The sequence below is a fragment of the Lissotriton vulgaris genome, chromosome 1_1 (genome assembly GCF_964263255.1).
Source record: "Lissotriton vulgaris chromosome 1_1, aLisVul1.2, whole genome shotgun sequence".
In the NCBI taxonomy this organism is placed as follows: domain Eukaryota; kingdom Metazoa; phylum Chordata; class Amphibia; order Caudata; family Salamandridae; genus Lissotriton; species Lissotriton vulgaris.
Genome location: NC_141685.1, coordinates 409513686 through 409535141, shown reverse-complemented (window position 1 = coordinate 409535141; position 21456 = coordinate 409513686). Strand labels below are relative to the sequence as shown.

At 48.8% G+C, this 21456-nt stretch overlaps 1 protein-coding gene across 3 annotated transcripts in view; it reads left to right on the top strand.

The window, feature by feature from the left end:
- Positions 1-21456, top strand: part of USP24 (ubiquitin specific peptidase 24) — a 1909144-nt gene that overhangs the window by 769411 nt on the left and 1118277 nt on the right. For all 3 annotated transcript variants that reach the window (XM_086952711.1, XM_086952716.1, XM_086952707.1), the window contains exon 37: positions 18422-18582. In XM_086952711.1, the coding sequence (XP_086808837.1) occupies positions 18422-18582 (161 nt within the window). The remainder of the gene's footprint in view (positions 1-18421; positions 18583-21456) is intronic.

Here is a 21456-nt window from a genome sequence, read left to right as displayed (position 1 = left end):
GACCCTCATGGTCCACTCCAGACGCCATTTTAGGTCCACCGCGTGGGCTTGAATTTGCCAAGGCTTTGTTGCCCAATCCTGGGTCCAGCGACGCCGACAGCTTCATCCATCGTGGGACAGCTCGCTCCTCCATCCTGGTCGCCGACAACGCCTCCTGGTCCGTGAGATCTGCAGAGCACAGCGTCACCCACTCACCTAGTCGAGGTGACTACCATCCGGTGCCCTCCTGGTGCCACCTGACTACTGGCTAGTAGTCACGAACTTGGTCCCCTCTGCTTTCAGGTGTCATCTCTCTTCAAGATCCAGGCTTGGATCACTTCGAACTCTCTTCACTGGTCGCCTGCCAGCATCTTTCTTCCAGGCTCCTGGTCCGTCTACGAGGATTCCCGACGTCTTTTGAGACCTATGCAGCTGCAGCCCCTGGGCTAGGTAACTTAGACATTTCGGTGCCCCAGCATAGCCTCACTATCCAAGGGTCAGAATCCACTTCCGTTATCCTCCTACCAGGTCGGGTTCGCCCGAGAACACTAACTCTGTGAAATCTAGCTACCATAGACTTTGTCCCGCATCACGCGTGAGAGTGCACACTCTGCACCCGAGTCCCCTGGGTCTCCTAGAAGTAATCTAACGATTCTATAGTCAAGTCCTAGTGATTCCAAAGCCTATTAGTACTGTACTTACCTGCTAGTAATTTCGCATTCCACTTTCAGAGTATATGGTTTTCTGTGCCCCTCGGGCATTTGTATATACTGTGCTAACTTAAGTATTTTCGTAAGAGTTTTGTTTTGTGCTTAGTACCCTGTCCTCATAAAGAGTACAGGGCTGTTGTGATTTTAATAAATACACTGTTTATTTTCATAACACTTGTGTGGTGTCCTTTCACTTGGTGTTCAAGGGGTATATGTGTGGTATAACAGCTGGCTTAACACGCCCTCTCGAGTCTTTAGCCTTAGACTGCTCGTATCCACGCTACTAGGATAGCTGGTCTATAAGGTTGACTTACAACCAATCATCAATAAGGGTTGCTGGACTGATACATAGTGTTCACTAGAATAGTGAGCACTGCATATCAGGCCACCTTCTCACAATCCTGACCACAGACGCTTCTCTCCAAGGATGGGGAGCTCATGTACTCCATTACACTGTGCAGGGACTATGGACGCCACAGCAGAGGAAGATGCACATCAATGTTCTGGAACTGATGGCAATCTTCATGGCACTAAAAGCCTTCAAAGTACATCTGTGAAACAAGGTCGTGTTGATCCGGAGGGACAACATGACGGCCATGTACTACATTCAAAAGCAGGAAGGGACACACTCTCCACAGCTGTCTCATCTGGCTCGGAGCATGTGGAAGTGGGCCATTCAAAGGAACATCTTCCTCATGGCAGAACACCTCCCAAGCAAGGACAATCAGATGGCGGACCTGCTCAGCAGGTACAGCCACCAAATGCACGAGTGGGAGATACATCCATCGGTACTCCAACCGTACTTCCAAAGGTGGGGTCATCCAGAGATAGACCTGTTCGCCATAAGGGAGAACGCAAAATGCCAAAGCTTCGCCGCCAGGTTCCCACACCCACAGTCGCAGGGCAATGCGATATGGATGAACTGGTCAGGCAAATTTGCGTACGCTTTTCCCCCAGCACCTCTGATACCGCTGGTGGCACGCAAGCTCAGGCAGCACTCGATGACTCTCATCCTGGTTGCTCCAATGTGGGCTCGCCAACCATGGTACACCACGTTTCTAGAACTGTCCGTGGTACCACATCAAAGGCTACACCTCACACCCAGCCTTCTGACGCAGAACCATGGCGACATTCAGCATCCAGATCCGCAACAGCTCAACCTGGCGATCTGGCTCCTGAGGTCTTAGAGTTTGGCTACCTAAACTTGTCTCCTGACTGTATGGACATCATCCGGGAGGCGAGGAAGCCCACCACTAGAGCATGCTATGCGGCAAAGTGGAAGCGGTTTGTCATTTATTGTGCAGACCACAACATTAACCTGCTTGATGCAACTATTCAGAACATCATTTGTTATCTTTTCCATTTGTACAAATGTAATCTGGCCTATGCTTCCATTCGCATACATCTATCCGCAATGGCCGCTTATCTCCAGAACAGGCAGCACCTCTCCCTTTTCAGGGTGCGTGCCATTAAAGCTTTTCTAGGAGGACTAAAACGGGTCATTCCTCCGCGGACTCCAACAGCTCCGGAGTGGAACCTCAATGTAGTTCTCACCCGGCTGATGGGTCCTCCCTTTGAACCACTGCATTCCTGCGAGATTCAATTCTTGACATGGAAAGTGGCTTTCCTTATAGCGAATACATCGCTGCGACGAGTTAGTGAGCTCCAAGCACTAACTATCCAAGAGCCATTTCTTCAAATTCATTCCAACAGGGTGGTGCTTCGCACTAACCCTAAATTCCTTCCTAAGGTAGTGTCTAAATTCCAAATTAACCAGACTATTGAGTTGCCTGTTTTCTTCCAAAACCCTGAGTCATTGGCGGAGAGAATGCTCCACACCCTTGACGTCAAAAGGGCCCTGATGTACTACATAGATAGGACCAAGGACTTTAGGAAAACTAAACAACTCTTTGTTGCCTTTGCGCCACAACACAAAGGTAACCCCATTTCCAAAGCTGGTATAGCTAGGTGGATTGTTAAATGTATTCAGATCTGCTATCTGAAGGCCAAGCGTACTCTCACCATTCCACCAAGGGCCCACTCCACCAGAAAGTTGGGGGCCTCCATGGCTTTCCTTGGAAATATTTCTCTGGAAGACATATGTAGAGCAGCCACATGGTCTACCACACACACATTTACAAAGCATTATTGTGTTGATGTGCACTCCAAACAGCAGGCAGCTGTAGGGCAGGCTGTTCTTATAACACTTTTCCAAACTGCTGCAGCTGGCACGGACGGCCGTCGTTAATGGAGGGACTGCTATGTATTCTATGCACAGATATGAATTCAGCAGCCCACATGCCTCGAACCGAATATGCTACTTACCAGTATGCATCTGTTCTTGGCATGTAGGGCTGCTGACATTCATATCGCCCGCCCTCCTCCCCGGCGCTTGTAGCAGCTGCAGTATTCACATATACTTCTAGCATGGTCATCATTCACTGAGTTTCGCTCCATCTTGGCCACAATGGCTAAAAACAATCTGAGGATGGAGTCGATGCCCATGCGCACTGTAGTCCAGGGGAGGAGCCACCTATCTCGTGATACTTCGAAGACTCTTCCAGGACAACAATGTGCAATCATCCGGACCCAACACTAGGCAGCGATCTATGCACAGATATGAATGTCAGCAGCCCTACATGCCAAGAACAGATGCATACTTGTAAGTAGCATATTCGTTCAGTCCTACCACCCCTCCTCCCTGTGTCAACAACCATTAAACCACTTTAGTGTACCTTTGTGGCGCATACCTGTCCTGTGGAGAGGAAGGATTCCGCACTTCCTCCAGGATTGTAATCCATCACATCTGACAGATGGGTCTTAAACATTTCGCAAGGCTGTGCAATACCCTTTATTTTTGCTCTGCCAAATCTTCCCCTAACCGAGCACATTTCAGAAGAGCCTTTCTCCATTCTGATACAAGAGGTGTGTGTGTGTTAATCTCCAAGGCGGTTATCAAGAGGGTTTCGGACTCAGAGTAGAGCATATTGTTGAATCTTGATTCTGTTAATTGTAACTAAAGGAACAAGTGGCTTCATGTAGAGGTTGCAGATGATAGAAGACTGTATGGAACGCGGGGGGACTTCGCAGATGATCCGTAGTCACTCTATGCAACCTCCCTTTCCCAATATCTTCTTGAACAAGATGGTACTGCTGACTTGGACAGACCTCCTTCAGACCTGTCTCCAATTTCCCCTTTCTATCCAAAATCCTTGAAAAGCGCGTTCTCCTACAACTGACCCAGCACATGGACAACATCAACCTGCTAGATCCCCACCAATCGGGCTTCAGAAAAGGCTGTAGCACCAAAACTGTTATCCTTAACATCGTGGATGACATCGACAAGTCTCTAGGTACTGACCAATGCTGCCTACTCATCCTCTTGGACCTTTCGGCAGCTTTTGACACGGTTGATCACAATCTACTCATCAAAGCTCTCCAAGACATAGTAGGTGCGGACAAGGAGGTCCTATATTGGTTCTCCTTCTTACACAACAGCTCTCAAAGGGTAAAAATCAAACCCTTTACGTCTGACCTACACCCCATCAGCAGAGAGGTCCCCCAAGGCTCAGTGCTCTCCCCTCAACTGTTCAACATATACATGGAACCCCTCACCACCCTTCTCAAAAAAGCCAATGTTCCCTTCCATCTATGGTAGTTCTAACACGGAAGAGAGACACCACGGATCTACCCCCGCTGGCGCTCCAATACTGGTTGCTAGTACGACGGATGTACCCGTTCGTCTATCTTATCACTGATATCTATACGCTGCACATTTTACCTGTTACCGCCGGGATGGAAATATCACCGGCCACTAAAACTGTCACACTCTATACCACCCACAGCCCTGAAGAGTCACAAGCTGTTGGCTCACTTGACGAAACACGTGTTGGCTGGTTGTGTTTTTTGCTTGATGTCACCCCTCCAGAATAATAATAATAATAATAATAAAACACTTATAAAGCGCCTGGCTGCACAAACTGTGTGTCCCCGCGCTAACTGCTTATAAATCATCCAAAAGGTGGACCCAGAGCTACTAGAGAAAGGGAGTCATATCAGCTAGCTATTTAGGGAAGAGGAACGTTTTGAGTTTTGCTCTGAAAATTCTTTCGGACGGTTCCATTCGCAATTGAAGGGGGAGATCGTTCCAGTGCTTAGCAGCTAAAAATCGGAAGGATTTACCACCCATTTTAGCTTTTTTAATGCGGGGGATTTTAAATTGCATTGCCCCAGATGACCTTAGAGCTCTCATCGGTCGGTGTATAGTCAGGAGACTACCTAGGTACAGGGGGCCTTTGTTATGGGCTATCCTGTGGGCATAGCAGAGATTTTTAAAAATAATTCTTTCCTTGATAGGAAGCCAGTGCAGTTTGGTTAGGGCAGATTTAATAGAAGTTTTTCTCGGGAGACCTAACACCAGACGAGCCGCCGTATTTTGAATGCATTGGAGCTGGTGAAGGCCTTTGAGATTGAGACCTATTAAAAGGGCATTACCATAGTCCAAATGTGGCGTTATTAAGGCGTGAACTATGGTTTTTCTTGCTCCTATAGGAATCAAGTCAATGATTTTTCGGAGGATTTTAAGTATGCCAGTGCATTTTCCTATGGTTTTATTCACATGGGTTTTGCCCGACAGGTCAGAGTCTATCATGACCCCCAAATTCTTTACCACTTTGGCAGGGGTGGGGAGATTTCCCAGTTCACAGGGCCACCACGCATCAGACCACAACGATGTTTCCTTCCCCACCACCAATACCTCTGTCTTCTCTCCATTAAGGCGCAGACAGTTATCGTCCATCCAAGTGGCTACTGCCGACATGCAATTTCAAAAATTTGCGGCATTTTCCTTACAGTCCGGTGTAATTTTAAACATGAGTTGAGTATCATCAGCATAACTAACAATGCCCACCCCAAAATTCCTTACTATGTCAGCCAGGGGTTCCATATAGATGTTAAACAAAGTAGGGCTCAAACTAGAGCCCTGTGGAACCCCATGGCTGACACTGCGGGAAGATGACCTGAAGGGTGGGCAGTGTAGTTGGAATGATCTCATGGTAAGGAAAGATCTAAGCCAATCGAGTGCTGGACCATTCACTCCTAATTTTGATAGGCGAGATAGTAGCTTAGAGTGCAGCACAGTATCGAATGCTGCACTGAGGTCCAGCATGACCAATGCTGCAGTCTCGCCCTCATCCACCATCATTCGGATACATTCCGTGGAATACAGAACTGCCGATTCAGTGGAATATCCTGGCCTGAATCCTGATTGAGAGGGATGGAGTAAGTTCTCCTTTTCTACAAAATCCATGAGTTGTTTATTAACAACTTTTTCTATAATTTTGGCGCAGTATGGAAGAAGTGATCTGGGTCTTAGGTTGTTAAACTGTGTAATGGGAATGTTTTTTTTTTTTTTTTAACGGTATCACTTGCGCTAATTTCCAGGCTTCCGGGACAAAACATTCCTGGAAGGATAGAGAGATCATATGGCTGATGTGGTCAATCAGAGTGTTTTCCATGATGTCCTTACATTTATCGTATGGACATACATCCCTGGGGGATCCAGAATGTATACTTTTAATAATATTAAGTAGATCCTTTTTATCTGGAATGGTAAACATAGACAATGTCGGATTTTGAGTGGCGGGAGTTATTATGTCTACGTTATCCCTTACATCAGGGGTTTTGGAGAAGGTAGCATGGATCTTCTCCACCTTTTCCACAAAAAAATCAGCGATTTGTTCGCATATTTCCGTGGAATAGGTATCCAGAGTCTCTAGACGGGACGAGCAGGTCAGTTCTTTATAAATACGGAATAATTCCTTTGTAGGGTGGGCAGCTTCCTCAATTCTATTGTTAAAAAAAATACTTTTTTCTTCTCTAACCATTTTTTGGTATATTTTTAGTTCGGTTCTATACTTCACTTTGAGGTCTGGTGCATAGCTCTTTCTCCAACTGCGCTCAATTGATTTACAGTGGGCTTTTGCAAGTCGGAGTTTTTCCGAAAACCAGGGCTCAGATTTAGCACGCCTGGTAGGGGGTTTAGTAGTCCAGGGGGCTATTTTATCTAGAGCGTTCTCTAACCATTGCTCGTAGTTGTTCCATACCTCTTGAAGTGAGGTCCCTCTGGTAAGGGGATGCTCATCTAGGAAGCTATTAAACTGAGCCGGAGTGAACTTTTTCCAGTTGCGGCGCTTCAGCGAGTGGACTCTGATAGGCGGGCTTTTATTTTGACTGTTTAAAATCTCACAAGTTACCAGGAAGTGGTCAGACCACAATAACGGGGTCGGGGGGAAAAGGGGCAACAATTCCCTCCCAATTTACAAAAATCGGGTCAAGTAGGTGCCCATGTAGGTGGGTAGGGTAAGGTGCCATGAGTCTTAAGCCTAATGAGCTAAGTGCAGTTTTTAATGAGCACGCTTCTTTAGCGTTGTGGTCTTCAAAATGAAGATTTAAATCTCCCAAAATCATGAGATTTTTATGTCTTATTGCAAGCTGGGTGGCAACTTCTATGAGATGATTACAGAAAAGTCCTGTGGGGCCAGGTGGTCGGTAAATAAGTAAGCCAGTGATAGTGGTGGTGGAATCCAATTTAATAGAAAAGAATCCACATTCACTATTGGGGATGGCCAGATTAGTAAGCGTACATTCCACATTTTTTTGAAAAATGAGTGCCAGTCCCCCCCCACGTTGGAGTTTCTGCCTATCTAGTCTGAGGAGAGTATAGTTATTGGGTATGGCTTCTAAGATGTCTGGGAGCGAGGCTTCTTCCAACCATGTTTCTGTGAGAAACATAGTGTCAAAAGCGTTGTTTTCCAACAAATCATGGATTTCCATTTTATGCTTTACCATAGACCTGCAGTTCAGCAATGACATCTTACGTGTAACTGTAGGTTCTGAGGTACCATTAGGGGAAGGGAGTGTAGTATTACATATCATGCAGGACCTGGGCACTTCCTCAGGTTCTATGGTATGAAGGCAGGCCTGATTAGGCTTCTTACCAAGATTATGTAGGGCCGCTTTGGAGTAATGGATCTTGTGGTTGTCCATTGGCCGTGCTGTGCCTGATAGCGAGTTTATAGAGTCCTGGAATCCTGCCCCGCGTCCCAGTCGTTCGCGGACGGGCGCAGACGGGCAGGACTCTGGCTTGACTCCGGCGCGCGATCGGCGTGCCCGCAATGCGCGTCCGCTGCGCGGAGCCATGGCCGTATGAATTTATGTTGTCTGCCGAGCGCCGAGCGCCGTGCAGAGCGAGCCCTCACTAAGATGGCCGCTATCCTTACTTCGATGGCTCTAATAATACCCGCAGATGCCGGCCCGTGATTCGGCCACACCTATAGGGCGAGACAATTAATCTGTCTTTTGAGAAGGTAGTAATTTCTAACATCAATTACCTTTAGTCAGCTCTAGCGCTCTAGTGCTCAGCGCGCTATCTATTTAAATGTCAAGGGGGAGGGAAAGGACACAAGGGAAACAGCAGCACGAGTTAAAAAGTAAATACACGGAGCAATAGTAAAAAACACCTCCCGGCTCAAGCCTCAGGAGTAAAATACAAGCAGAGCTGGGCACCCGTGGATTCTCTGAATTTATGCTGTCTGCCGAGCGCCGAGCGCCGTGCAGAGCGAGCCCTCACTAAGATGGCCGCTATCCTTACTTCGATGGCTCTAATAATACCCGCAGATGCCGGCCCGTGATTCGGCCACACCTATAGGGCGAGACAATTAATCTGTCTTTTGAGAAGGTAGTAATTTCTAACATCAATTACCTTTAGTCAGCTCTAGCGCTCTAGTGCTCAGCGCGCTATCTATTTAAATGTCAAGGGGGAGGGAAAGGACACAAGGGAAACAGCAGCACGAGTTAAAAAGTAAATACACGGAGCAATATTAAAAAACACCTCCCGGCTCAAGCCTCAGGAGTAAAATACAAGCAGAGCTGGGCACCCGTGGATTCTCTGAATTTATGCTGTCTGCCGAGCGCCGTGCAGAGCGAGCCCTCACTAAGATGGCCGCTATCCTTACTTCGATGGCTCTAATAATACTCGCAGATGCCGGCCCGTGATTCGGCCACACCTATAGGGCGAGACAATTAATCTGTCTTTTGAGAAGGTAGTAATTTCTAACATCAATTACCTTTAGTCAGCTCTAGCGCTCTAGTGCTCAGCGCGCTATCTATTTAAATGTCAAGGGGGAGGGAAAGGACACAAGGGAAACAGCAGCACGAGTTAAAAAGTAAATACACGGAGCAATATTAAAAAACACCTCCCGGCTCAAGCCTCAGGAGTAAAATACAAGCAGAATGGAAGGCTTAATACATTTATTTTGAAAAAAAATTATCTTTGAGTCCATCTTGCTTCATTTATTATTACTTTGCTTGCTTTACTTTTGAAAACCTTTGAAAGACTAACTGTTTGTTACGTGTGCACAGGACTTGTTTGTATTTCCCTTCCATCTATATGCAGAGGACACCCAGATCTACTTGGTAACCTCCTCCATCAACAACATTCTAATACTCAACAACACTCTTAGAGAAGTTCAACACTGGCTGTCAACAAACCACCTTAAAGTCAATCAAGACAAAACTGAAATCCACCTCCCCAACAACAAAGAAGAAAACCCTCAAATCATAGAGTGGCTAAAGCAATCGATGCCCTCAACGCTAATCTCTCCCTGGCAAATTTGGTAAAATCTTTAGGAATCACCCTAGACCCGAAACTGAACATGACCAAACACATTAAGATCTCCGAGAAGAGTGCCTTCCTCAATCTGATGCTCCTCAACAAAATCAAGCCTTTCAAGCCACCCAATCACTGGTGCTATCTAGACTCGACTATGGGAACGCAGTCCTCACCGTTACAGCTCGATTCCACCTAGTCCCCCCTAAAAACAACTGTCAATGCAGCTGCCAGAATGGTCACCAGAGTTAAGAAATATGACCACCTATCACCCGCACTCAGAGAACTAAAATGGCTCCCAGTCGAAATGCAGGCCAGCTTTCAGACTGCCTGCCTCACGCACAAAGCCTTGCACACCGGGAAACCGGAATACCTGGCCTCCAAACTCAAGAAAGCCAACCAGACAAGAAACCTCAGGAGCTCAAACACCCTGCTACTCTTCCCCTTGAAAACACGCAAACAATAAAACGCTGCATGATCCTTCACTGGAAACACGCCAAAAATCTGGAACTCCATTCCAGCCAAAATCAGGACTATCCCGTCCCTTATAGAATTCAAAAGACTCCTAAAAGAACTCTACCATGCCTCCCGAACCAAGAGCCACCGCCGAAACGCATAAGCCTGCACTCTGCAACCCCTTGACAATGTTCCGCTACAACCTACCTCTTCCTGCACTCTGCAGCCACTTGATAATGCTCCACCACAATCTACCTCTTCCGGCACTTTACAGCCCCATGAAAATGTTCCACCTCTACCTACCTCTTCCACCCTCCCTGAGCCCCTCCTCGTTCCCTCCTCCCGGAATGAGGTTGAGCCCAAGACATTGTGCACTCATCGAGGCTATCTCAGGACTTCCCCCCCCACCTCAATGACGCTCGCACACTGGGTCCTCTGAACTTTTATGTTTGCCTCTGCCTTTACCTTTAGGAGTCCTGAGGCGGAAAGCCAGGACCGCGCTTAGCAATGTTTTAAAAATAACGTGACATTGATTTTAATACTGCACTGATTGTTAAGATTGTACATTTTTCCCGCATTCTTCCTACCTGCACCTATTGAGGCCCCCTGCACTCGCTTCCTCACCCGACCCTCCCGATCGTCCTGTCAGCGGATTTAGGGCTGCTGGAACACTGGGAAGGGCCGGGCAATTTCGGAGCTGCCATCTTGGGTGGGTGCAGGGTCGGTGGGCTAGTTGTTGGGTTAGCGCCTGACCTCCCTATCCTCAATATAATGAGTTTGCTTACCTGGACGCGCAGCGGACGCGCGCAGAGGGCGCGCCAAAGAGGAGCCCGTCTGCGCCCGTCCGCGCCAGTTCGGGGCCACGGGCCAGGACCCCTGCTCCGGTCACTGCAGTCCCTCCTATATATTTGCGCACCTCCCTCCTGCAATTAAGAGGTGTTATCAACTCTGTATGTAGGCACTCGTTGTAGGAGAGTAGGGTCTGCAATCCTATGATACCCCAGATTTTTGCTTTTTGCTTCACTGGTTTACGACTTCCCTGGCTGTGGGCCTGCCAATCAGACCCACAGCCTAGCTGTTCTCTCACTAAATTGACACGTGTACCTTAGGTGCATTTACCAATTGGTACTGGGCCACCTTATCAGACCCTGTAACTCGGGGCATAGGGGTACCCAGGGCCTACCAGGGGCTGCAGCATGTATTATGCCACCCCTGGCTGGCCATCTAAATCTGACACAACTGGCTGCATGACAGCTGGGGCAAGGTGGTGTAATCACCCCTTGCTTTAGATATAGTATACCTATATCTAACCCTAAAATGGACACACAGATTCCTATCAGTCACTCCTATGGCAGGCCTTGACAATCCTGAAGGCAGAGTGCTTGGAATTGTGTGAGATGGTGCTCTGGCATGAGCTGAGCCCATTTGCAGCTTGCGGAACCAAGTCCTAATAGCTGTTCCTTGATAACGCGTACCATATACTCTTAAGTGCATTATAATCCTCGCGGTTATATGCCAACTCTGGTATCGCTTTATCAAAACATGTCGAGTAAGGTGTCATACGAATTGGAATACTAACCCCTCACCAATTCTGGCGACGGGGTTAGCATTCCACCCTTCTAGATGGACACGACATGTATGTAACTGTGAACCCCGGTTAAAGTTAACTCAAGCCTCAGCATCACAAAATGGATGCTGCCACCACAGACACAAGTCTGACCTCCTGCTGCTGGGAGTCCTTCCAGCGAGGGAGGCTTGGACAAAGGGTTTCCTGTCAGGGGCGGTGCTAGCACCATCCCAGACCGGGTTTTGTGTATCCTGGGTAGGCAGGGCTTTAGAGGAAGGTGACTGCAAGTGGCACCCCGGTGCTCACTATGCATAGGCCGGCTAGAACCAGTTCCAGGGGCACACCAGCCCCTGAGCTGGGGAAAGTCCGGCATGGGAGAGGGGTGTAACCACCCCCCTTCCTGGTCCCACCCATGGGCAGGACCTAGTCGCGTGCTAGCCCCTTTCCTTAGTATAAAGATAGGAGCGGGCCCCCTTCCCAATTAGATCATCTTTGAATCCTGAAACTACTTTCTACGAAAGGAACTCAAGACTTCTTCTCAAGATTTCTCCCTTGTGACTAAGGAGTAGTCACCCTGCATCCGCAGGCACCATCTAAGAACACTGCGGTTTGCTGCACGTCCTTCCTCCGGAATCCGACCGACCAGCACGACGAGACCCGGCTTCCCTGGCACCTCTGACCTCTACCTACATCATCAGCCCAGCTGAGATCCATGGGTGTGACGAGACCTCGAGGGAACGGCCATCTTCAGAACTGCACGACGCTTATCCAGCACGACCGCCGAGGGATCCTCGAGTGAGTGCTTTGGGGTTCGAGAAGCCCTAACCCTGAGCAGCTCCAGCACCGAAGTCCAGCCCCCCAGCATCCATCAGATCTGCGTGGGGCCCTTCTGCTCTTTGCTGCTCACCACGTTGGCCGGCTACTTGCCTGCTGGCTTGTGGCCCTCTTGACGACGCACCACGACGACAACACCGCTGGTCTGGTTGCTCCAGACTGGCCCTTGCTCCCCTCCAACAGAGGAGCACCCCGGACCCTCCTGGTCCACTCCAGACGCCATTTTAAGTCCACCGCGTGGGCTTGCATTTGCCAAGACTTGTTGCCCCAATCCTGGGTCCAGCGACGTCGACAGCAGATACCTTCGTGGGACAGCTCGCACCTCCATCCTGGTCGCCGACAACGCCTCCTGGTCCGTGAGACTGCAGAGCCCAGCGTCGCCCACTCACCTGGTCGAGGTGACTCCATCCGGTGCCATCCGTGTGCCCATCTAATCACTGGCTAGTGATTCAGAACTTGGTCCCCTCTGCTTACAGGTATTCCCCATCACCGATCCAGGCTTGGATCCCTCCGAATCTCTTCACTGGTCGCCTGCCAGCAACTTCTTCTTTCAGGCTCCATAGACTACAACGAGGATTCCCGACGTCTTTTCAGACCTATGCAGCCGCAGCCCCTGCGCTAGGTAACCTGAGCATTTCGGTGCTCCAGCATAGCTTATCTATCCAAAGGTCCAGATCCTTTTTCGTTTCAGATCTACCTAGTCGGATTCGTCCGATAACACTAACTTTACGAAATCTAGCATCCATAGACTTTGTCCCGCATCCCGCGTGAGAGTGCACACTCTGCACCCGATCTCCCTAGGCCTCCTGCTAGTAATCTGAAGGTTCAGTAGTCCAGTCCTAGCGATCCTAAAGCCTATTAGAGTAGTACTTACCTGCTAGTAATTTTGCATTCCACTTTTAGAGTATATGGTTTTTCGTGCCCCTCGGGCATTTGTGTAATTTGTGCTGCTTAAAGTATTTTCGTAAGAGCTTTGTATTGTGCTTAGCACCCTGTCCTCATAAAGAGTCCAGGGTTGTTGTGTTCTAAATAAATATCCTTTTATTTTCATAACAACTGGCGTGGTGTCCTTTCACTTGGTGTTCAAGGGGTATATGTGATGGTATAACAGCTGGCTTAACACGCCCTCTAGAGTCTAGCCTAAAGACTGCTCTTGTCCATGCTACTAGGATAGCTGGTCTACGGTTGACTTACAACCAATCATCAATAAGGGTTGTTTGGACTGATACATAGTGCTCACTAGAATAGTGAACATTATATATCAGGCCAACTTCTCACACTCGTTAAACCTCGCGAAATATCAACCAGGATGCAGACACTGTTCCTTCCATCTGGAGCGGATGGAGGAGAATAGGCAGAAACATGCGTGTAAGCTTAATCTGGCATTATTGAACTGTCGATCCCTGCCCAAACATGCCATAGAAATCTCAATCTTATTACATGACATGGCACTTGATGTACTGTTTCTTACAGAAACATGGCTGGGATCAAGCTCTGGCCCAGATATTGTCCAGGCTCTGCCCACCGGGGTACCTGATCCAGCATATCGATAGAGTAGGGAAGGTAGGAGGAGGGATTGCAATCCTCTTCAAGGAACATCTAGTATGCCGATTATTAGGCAGCCCACTCCCCGACTGTGAAAATGCTCACTTTTCCATTGCCCTGTCACAGTCAGCCTCTTTTACAGGTTTCCTGGTGTATCGTCCCTCAGGTTCTGTAGGGCAATACTGGAAACGGTAGTGAACTTGGCCAGTTCAGCTTCTAATTTCACCATATTGGGAGATCTGAACTTGCACTTTGATGATCCACATGACACAATAGCCACGGAGCTGGCCCAAGACTTGGCAACATGTGAAATGACTTTAAAAAGCCAGCAATCCACCATACAAAGGGACACCTTCTCGATCCAATCTTCTCTAATATCATAGATCTAAACATCAAGGATCCTAGTCCGGTCCCGTGGTCTGACCACTCTGTAATACCATTCACCTGGAATGCTCCCCTTCCGGGCCCAATCAAACCCTTCTGCAGAACGCAGGCAAGACACTGGCCCAAACTCAATGTGAGCGAATGGTCGGAAGTACTGAGGTCCACGCAGCCTCGGCTAATCATGACATCATCACAGCGAACTCAGAGTTCAATCACTTGATAGAACATTCACTGGACACAGTGCTTCCCAGGAAATCTACAGTAAAAAAAGAGGGGTTCAACCAATCATCCATGGTTCGGCCCGGAACTTCGGGAACTCAAACAATGCTGTGAACAAGAGGCGAGACAATGGAGGAAAGACTTAAGCTCAGAGAAAGACTAAATATAGGGCTTCCATCAATGCCTGCAAATCTGCTCGAAAGGCGGCCAAGACTGCCTTCTATGCAGAGAAAATTATTGCGTCCCCTAACGCACCGAAAGAGATTTTTAGAATTGTCAAATCTCTCCTGAAGGCTCCCGACCCTCCTTCAATTCGTAATGTAACTGGATCAAGATGTGAAGAACTTGCAACCTTTTTTCAGACCAAAATTCAAAATATTCTTTTGGCCCTCCCCCCCTACTCTTAATCCCGAATCTCTAATGCTAGCTGAATCATCCTCTCTTGGAGAGGCTTTTAAGCTCTGTTCCTTCATCCCGCTTACTGAGGAAATGGTTCTCCCCCCGCTTCAAAGCAATAAAAAGTGGTTCGCCACTCGATCCTGCTCCAATCAACATCCTGAAATCAGTTCTGCCCATTATCACTACACCAATCATTAATTTGATTAATTCCTCGATTGAAGCAGGCATAGTCTCACGGGACTGGAAGCTGGCCATGGTCACACCACTGAATAAAAAACCTAATCTTGATCCATCTCAAACAGGCTTCCGCCCTAGGCAAGGGACGGAGACGGCGCATGTAAAGGTGGTTGAGGAGTCTAGGAGGATTCTGGACGCAGGTGGCAATGTGGCCATTATCCTCCTGGACCTCAGCGCCGCCTTTGATACGGTGAATCACCGCATCCTCTTAGCCCGTCTAAACAAACTCGGAGTCTTTGGAAAGGCCCTCGCATGGCTGGAATCCTTCCTGCAGGAAAGGGAATTTTAAGGTGTTTGAGGTGGATTGCCACTAATCTCCCCTACCTCTGCAGTGTGGGGTCCCTCAGGGGTCTTCCCTTAGCCCCACACTTTTTAATGTGTACATGTCCCCTTTAGCGGAGATAGTGGCTCCCTATGGGATCGAATTGGTTGGCTATGCCGACGACACGCAGCTTGTTGTCTCTCTGAACCAAGCAGAGCTGTCCCCAACGAGTCTAAGTGTCTGTCTGGAGGAAGTGGCCAACTGGATGAGCCAGTCTCACCTTAAACTTAATGGTGAGAAGACCGAACATATGCTGCTAGGCAGGGAGGCATCTTTCAATGCTGCTACACTATGGCCACCCTGTATGGGCCCTGGGCCTACTCCAAAAAGTGAGATCAAGAGTCTAGGACTCTGGTTAGATGAGGATCTCACGTTCAAAGTACAAGCCAGGAAAACAGCAGCCACTTGATTTGGCCTGCTAAAATCTATACGTAAAATTCTGCCCCAGCTGCCGGACAAGGCCAAAAGTATCCTAGTTCAAGCCTTGATCCAATCCAGGCTTGACTATGGAACTGCAATCTATCTGGGAGCGCCGGCGTCTGTGATCTGTAAGCTCCAGGTGGTCCAGAATTCAGCAGCGAGATTGTTGACTGGCACTAACCATCGCTCCTCAGCTAAACCAGTACTAAGATCACTTCACCGGCTGCCGATAAAAGAACGGATAGATTTTAAGGCCCTCTGTATCGCCTGTAAAAATCTTCAGGGTAAGGGTCCTCCAGTTCTTGCCAACCTTATTAGACCCTACAATACAGCCAGGAATCTGCGGTCCAATGATCTCAACTTGGCAGAAGTTCCCAGATTCAAGAAAGCTGCGCTCCGGAGGCCGCCTCTTTTCCTACAATGCATCAAAACTTTGACTTCTCTGCCACTCTCTCTGCGGCAAGAGCCTAACCTCCTCACCTTCCGCAGGAAACTGAAGACATGGCTATTCCCGGAAGTCTAACAACTAAGAATATATTAGAACATTATCAGCTTCTCTGCTTCGGCGGCTCCAAGCGCTGGGATGCTCCCAGGAAGCCATGCGCTATATAAGAACAATTTAAATTCAATTCAATTCAATTCTGCCTTTCTTATGTGATTTCTGCTTAAATCTGCTGTAAAGCTCTCTGATACCCTCGAGTCTGGTCAGCGATATATAAAACTTCCTAATAAAAAAAAATACATAATAAATAATAAATAACATCCTGCTAAAGAGGGTATCACCCTTCCATGCCAGTTAACTTCAGTTTCTGACATTTTTTGCTCCAGTACACCCCTTGATAGTGTGAGAGAGGCGCCACTGGCTTCACCCACAGAGAGCTTTCGGCTTCTACATTTGTCATTGTGTAGATGAACAGCTCTTTGTAGGATTCACAGCAACCAAGAAAGACAAAGGGGTGCAGAAGTGAACTCAATCTAGGTGAATATTGCTCTGCATTAAAGTCTGCTGTGCACTGGCTAAGAAAGAACTCAGACTGCCTGGGGGCTCATTCCATCCGAGCCAAGGACACCACAATGGCGCAGACAAGGATGGTGCAGGTTCTGAGTATGTACCTGGTTTCCACATTAGTTTTGGTGCACCCTTTCAGAAAACACTGCTGCCTTGACAGCCAGGTCATACAGCAAGGCCATTTTGCCCTCTCAGTCCTGCAAGATTTCCTAAACTGATGCCATCCCTCAGACCCTACAACTTTGGGAGTAATCGCTATGGTATCTATTCTAAAGGTGAGTAATGTGTGGTTAGAAGCATCCACCCAAAATAACAAGTTACGTACCTTTGGTACAGCTCTTTCTGGTGGATACCCCTTCCAACTTTAGATTTCTTGATGCCCTCCAACCCTGTTCTATGAAATGAACTCCATCGGAACATCATAAGGTGCCAAGTTAGATTTTGGGACACACTAACCTAAATTTTTGGAAATGCTCCACTTGTTCGTGCAGCGGTGGCGCTTATATACAGTCATTTTGGGATGGAGAGAAGTCCCCGCGGAGCCATATGGCAATTCCTGCCAAAGTGCGAAGAGCATTGCTGAAAGACATTGGATTTAGTCAAAACCAAGGAATAGTTTAAAGGTGAGAAATCTGCTGTTAAAGCGTGCATTAGGAAGATTGTTACTAAAGTTAAGTAACTTGCTTGTCATATCTTCATGCCAGTGAACTTCCCCTGTATAATTAGAAGTTCTTGGTTAATCTTTTTTTGCATGTTATATTTGTTCTTCCTTCTTCCCATTGGTCTTTCCTCTATCAATATCTCTTCTGCTTGTGATTTAAGAGCTTTGATCCTGATTTAGAGTTCAGTGGACAGGATACTCTGTTACAAACATGATGGATATCCCTTTTGCCATATTACAAGTGCCATTGGATAACCCTCATGTTTGTGACGGAGTAACCCATCCGTTACACTCTAAATCGGGCCCTAATTGTTTAGTTGCTAGTCCTGTTAAAATGTAAGCTGCTTTTTTATTTGAAGAAAACATTTTGTCGGTCGGTCAGGATGGGCTTGCATACTGGATCTTCACTCTATGCCTACTAAGTGTGCACACATGAAAAACTGTTCAATGAGCCTGAATCTTGTGCTGGCTATATGAAGAATTGCAATACTCTTACTGACTGATAGTGCAAAGATGTCACTGAACGCATATTAGCCCAATAGATAAATGTTTTCTTTCAGAACAGTTAATAAATTGCAGATGACCATAATAGATTAAACAGTGTTTCCTAATATTAAATGCCTTACTACAGAAACAAGTTGCGATTAGAGACCCCCGTCCTCACCTGTGCCCCTGCTTTTCGGCACTTAGTGATTAGATGAGAAGTGACCCTGTTTACACACTACTCTGTACATACTTTGATGTTAATTAAGGAAGGAAAGTTTGCCAAGTTGTTTCAGAGCTATTGCTGATTGGAACATGTAGTGGGATATTTCCCCCTTAGCCTACTACCACCCCCTTCTAATCTAACCCATTCAATTTTTCTTGCCGCATTTCATTTATGTAATGCAGCTGCATCTTATTTACATATTGTTTGCATCAGCTATAAGGTGTAATAAAAAATAAGCAAAAAATGCATTTAGTAAATTATAGGATATGTGCAGTGCCTCACTTTGTGGACTATAATTTCAGATTAGACGTGTTGCCTGTGATCAGTTATATACACTCAGTCAGACGGACACCTCAATGTACCCAGATGTGCAAAGGCCAAACCAGTTCCTGTTGAGTGTTATTCTTACTGCTCAGCTACCTCTGTGGTCTCCAACCAGCATCATGAGAGGCATAAATCAGAGGTAGGTGAAAAACTGTATTTGTTCAATGAAAATTGGTGAGGCTGTTGTTTATATTTTTGGTGAAATCTGAAGAAATATTTGTATGGTTTCTAGAAATCAAATTTTAAGAGGAAGCAAAAACTATAAACAGTTAATGTGTGCATTTTCATGAATCAAATAATCTAGCCTTTGAATGTGATTGTTAGGTATAGTGCACTGCTTTGAGTTCTAAATTGATAGCACCGATTCTTGACCATTTCTAACCAGGGATGTGATAAGTGGAGGTGCTGTGCATCTAGCCATTTAATCATTGAGTACTCTTTTACTATATAATGTTTAAAAATAAATGCATACGGCGTGGCCAAGATGGCGGCCTAAGCGGACGTGTGTTCTGGTTGCTCCCCGCTCGGATCCCCCGTAAAGCCTTGCTAAACGCCGCTGTCGACCCTCTGAGCACCTGGGTACAAACCTGCATTGCTCAGACACTTGTCGCTCGAAGATCCGGGCCGGAGATCGAACCGGCGAGCATTCGGAGCCCTCCCTGGCCATGAGCATTTCCCCGGGCCGTGGGGAGAGAGAAATGGTGGCGTGTCCCGCGATGTGATTGCGGTGATCCCACCCTTCCTGATAGGTCTCCCGGGGTCTTGGCCTGCTCCCCGGAGACCCCTGAACTAAGCGGACACGAGCGGTGGGGGAGACTGACCGCGCGCCGCGCCTGGTGACTGGAGGCCCGGCCGGCGAGAAGATGCCGAAATTGAAGCCCCGGCTTCGGGCCTTCGCTGCGCTGAGGTGGGCAAGTCCGGCCCCCCCCAGACGAGATACCTGAGTTTCCTGCCTGTGGACCGGAGAGCGCTGGGCAGCACAGCCAACGAGTGGCGAGGGCGGCCACTCCCACAGCACTTCGGCGGAAGGAGGACGACCTGGCCGGGTGGCGCCCAAATCGAGGTCCCGTCTTGGGGCCTACACAGGACCGCTGAGAGTGCACCCAGGCATATCGGAGCGGACACGCCCACAAGGTCGGAGAGCGGCGCCCGTGGGGGCGGATGACACCCTGAGGCCCCTGTGGAGGTGAGCGACGCCGCGCTGGGCTGGAGCGAGTTGGAGGGTCCGGGGGCAGGGTTGGGCCTCCGGCGTCTGGCTTGATAGACCCTGCTGGCCACAGGCCTTCGACATTCCTGTGCTAGGAAGGAGTCGGAGCCATACACTGAGCTTCTGAGGGCTGACCATCCAGCTCTCACAGAACCCCTGAAGCCGCCAGGCACGGCGGGAGCAGCAACCTGGGAGACGATGGAGATTGAGGTAAGAGGAGCGGCCTGAGGTAGCTGAGGACGAGCGATCCGGGGGCATAGTCGAGCCCCCGGTGTTGGGCCTGACCGCATCCGACGGGGTGGCGACACGGCTCGCTCCCCCATACTGCAATTGCTACTCCCTGACTGGGAAAGAGGTGGTGAGGTGCGGGCCGTGCTTGACCCGGCGGTCTACCGCCCTGCTCCCTAATGGAGGCCCCTGAGACAGCGCCATAAACCGTTGACACACCTGGGCTCCCCGGGCCAAGACACATCCCCCAGAGGCGACTCGCGGCTGGTGTGGTGGTGCAGCCAAGCAACCGGGCGCGATATGGCGGCCCTACGAGGGAAGAAGGCCACACACACTTCCAGAGCTGCTGGCAAAAACCCAACCCAAGACTGGCAAGGAGCCGCCATCACCCGACACCGCAAAGACACCATCGGCACCTTCCGGAGACAATACCCCAATCACCAGGTCCTTTCTGGAAACCTTGTTCAACTCCCTTCGGGAGGACTTTAAGTCCTTGAAGCAGGATGTGGCTGGTGAGGTCAGGGAGCTCAGGAGAGAGGTGGAGGGCCTTGGTGAGCGAGTGGTCGCCATTGAAGAAGCTGACCAGACTAGGAGCAACGAGATCGAACAGCTCCAACAGGAAATTCTGAGATTCACGGACCAACAACTAGACCTCCAAGCCCACGCGGAGGACCTGGAAAACCGGTCCCGTCGCAACAACATACGGGTCCAGGGGGGCCCTCAGAAAACGGAAGGGTCCGACATCACTGGCTACCTGCAGCACCTCTTCCGGAGCATCTTGGGGGAGCCGGCTGACTTCCCCATCAGGATCGACAGGGCACATAGAGTGGGCCTCCCCAGGCGCGCTGCTGCCCCGCCTCCAGACATCTTGGCCTTTCTCCCTGACTTCCCACTCAAAGAACGGATTCTTCGGGAGGCCAGGCGGGCACAGCCTCTTCGGTTTTGAGATCATCCTATCGCCCTATATCAGGACCTCTCTGCCATCACGCTACAGAAGCGGAAGTCATTTAAAATAGCGACAGACTTTCTACGATAACAGGAGATTCCTTTTTCCTGGGGACACCCGTACCGTCTGATATTCAAATGGAATGGATCATTGCAGCAGATGCACTCGCTCAAGGACACCTGTGCTTTGTTGGGAGTTGAGACGGAAGAGGACACGCCACTGGTGCGATCGTCGCAGGGTCCCTCGAATAGAGGTTGGCACACAGTGAGTCGTAGGCGATCCCCTGCACATCGCCTGAAACCCGATGCCCACATTGTAGGAAGGTGGATATCTGACTATGGTTACCCCCAACTTTTTGGCCTGGTGTTTTGCTGGTTTTTCGACTTAGTTGACCTGGGACCCTGCTATTCAGGGCCCCAGGCCTACTGCTCTCTCTCTAAAATGGACACCATGTACCTTAGGTACATATCTAATTGGATACTGGGCCACCTTATCAGTCCCTGTACAGCATACCTTAGGTATCCAGGGCATAGGTGTACCCAGGGCCTACCAGGGGCTGCAGCATGTATTATGCCACCCCTGGCTGGCCATCCAAATCTGACACAACTGGCTGCCCGACAGCTGGGGCAAGG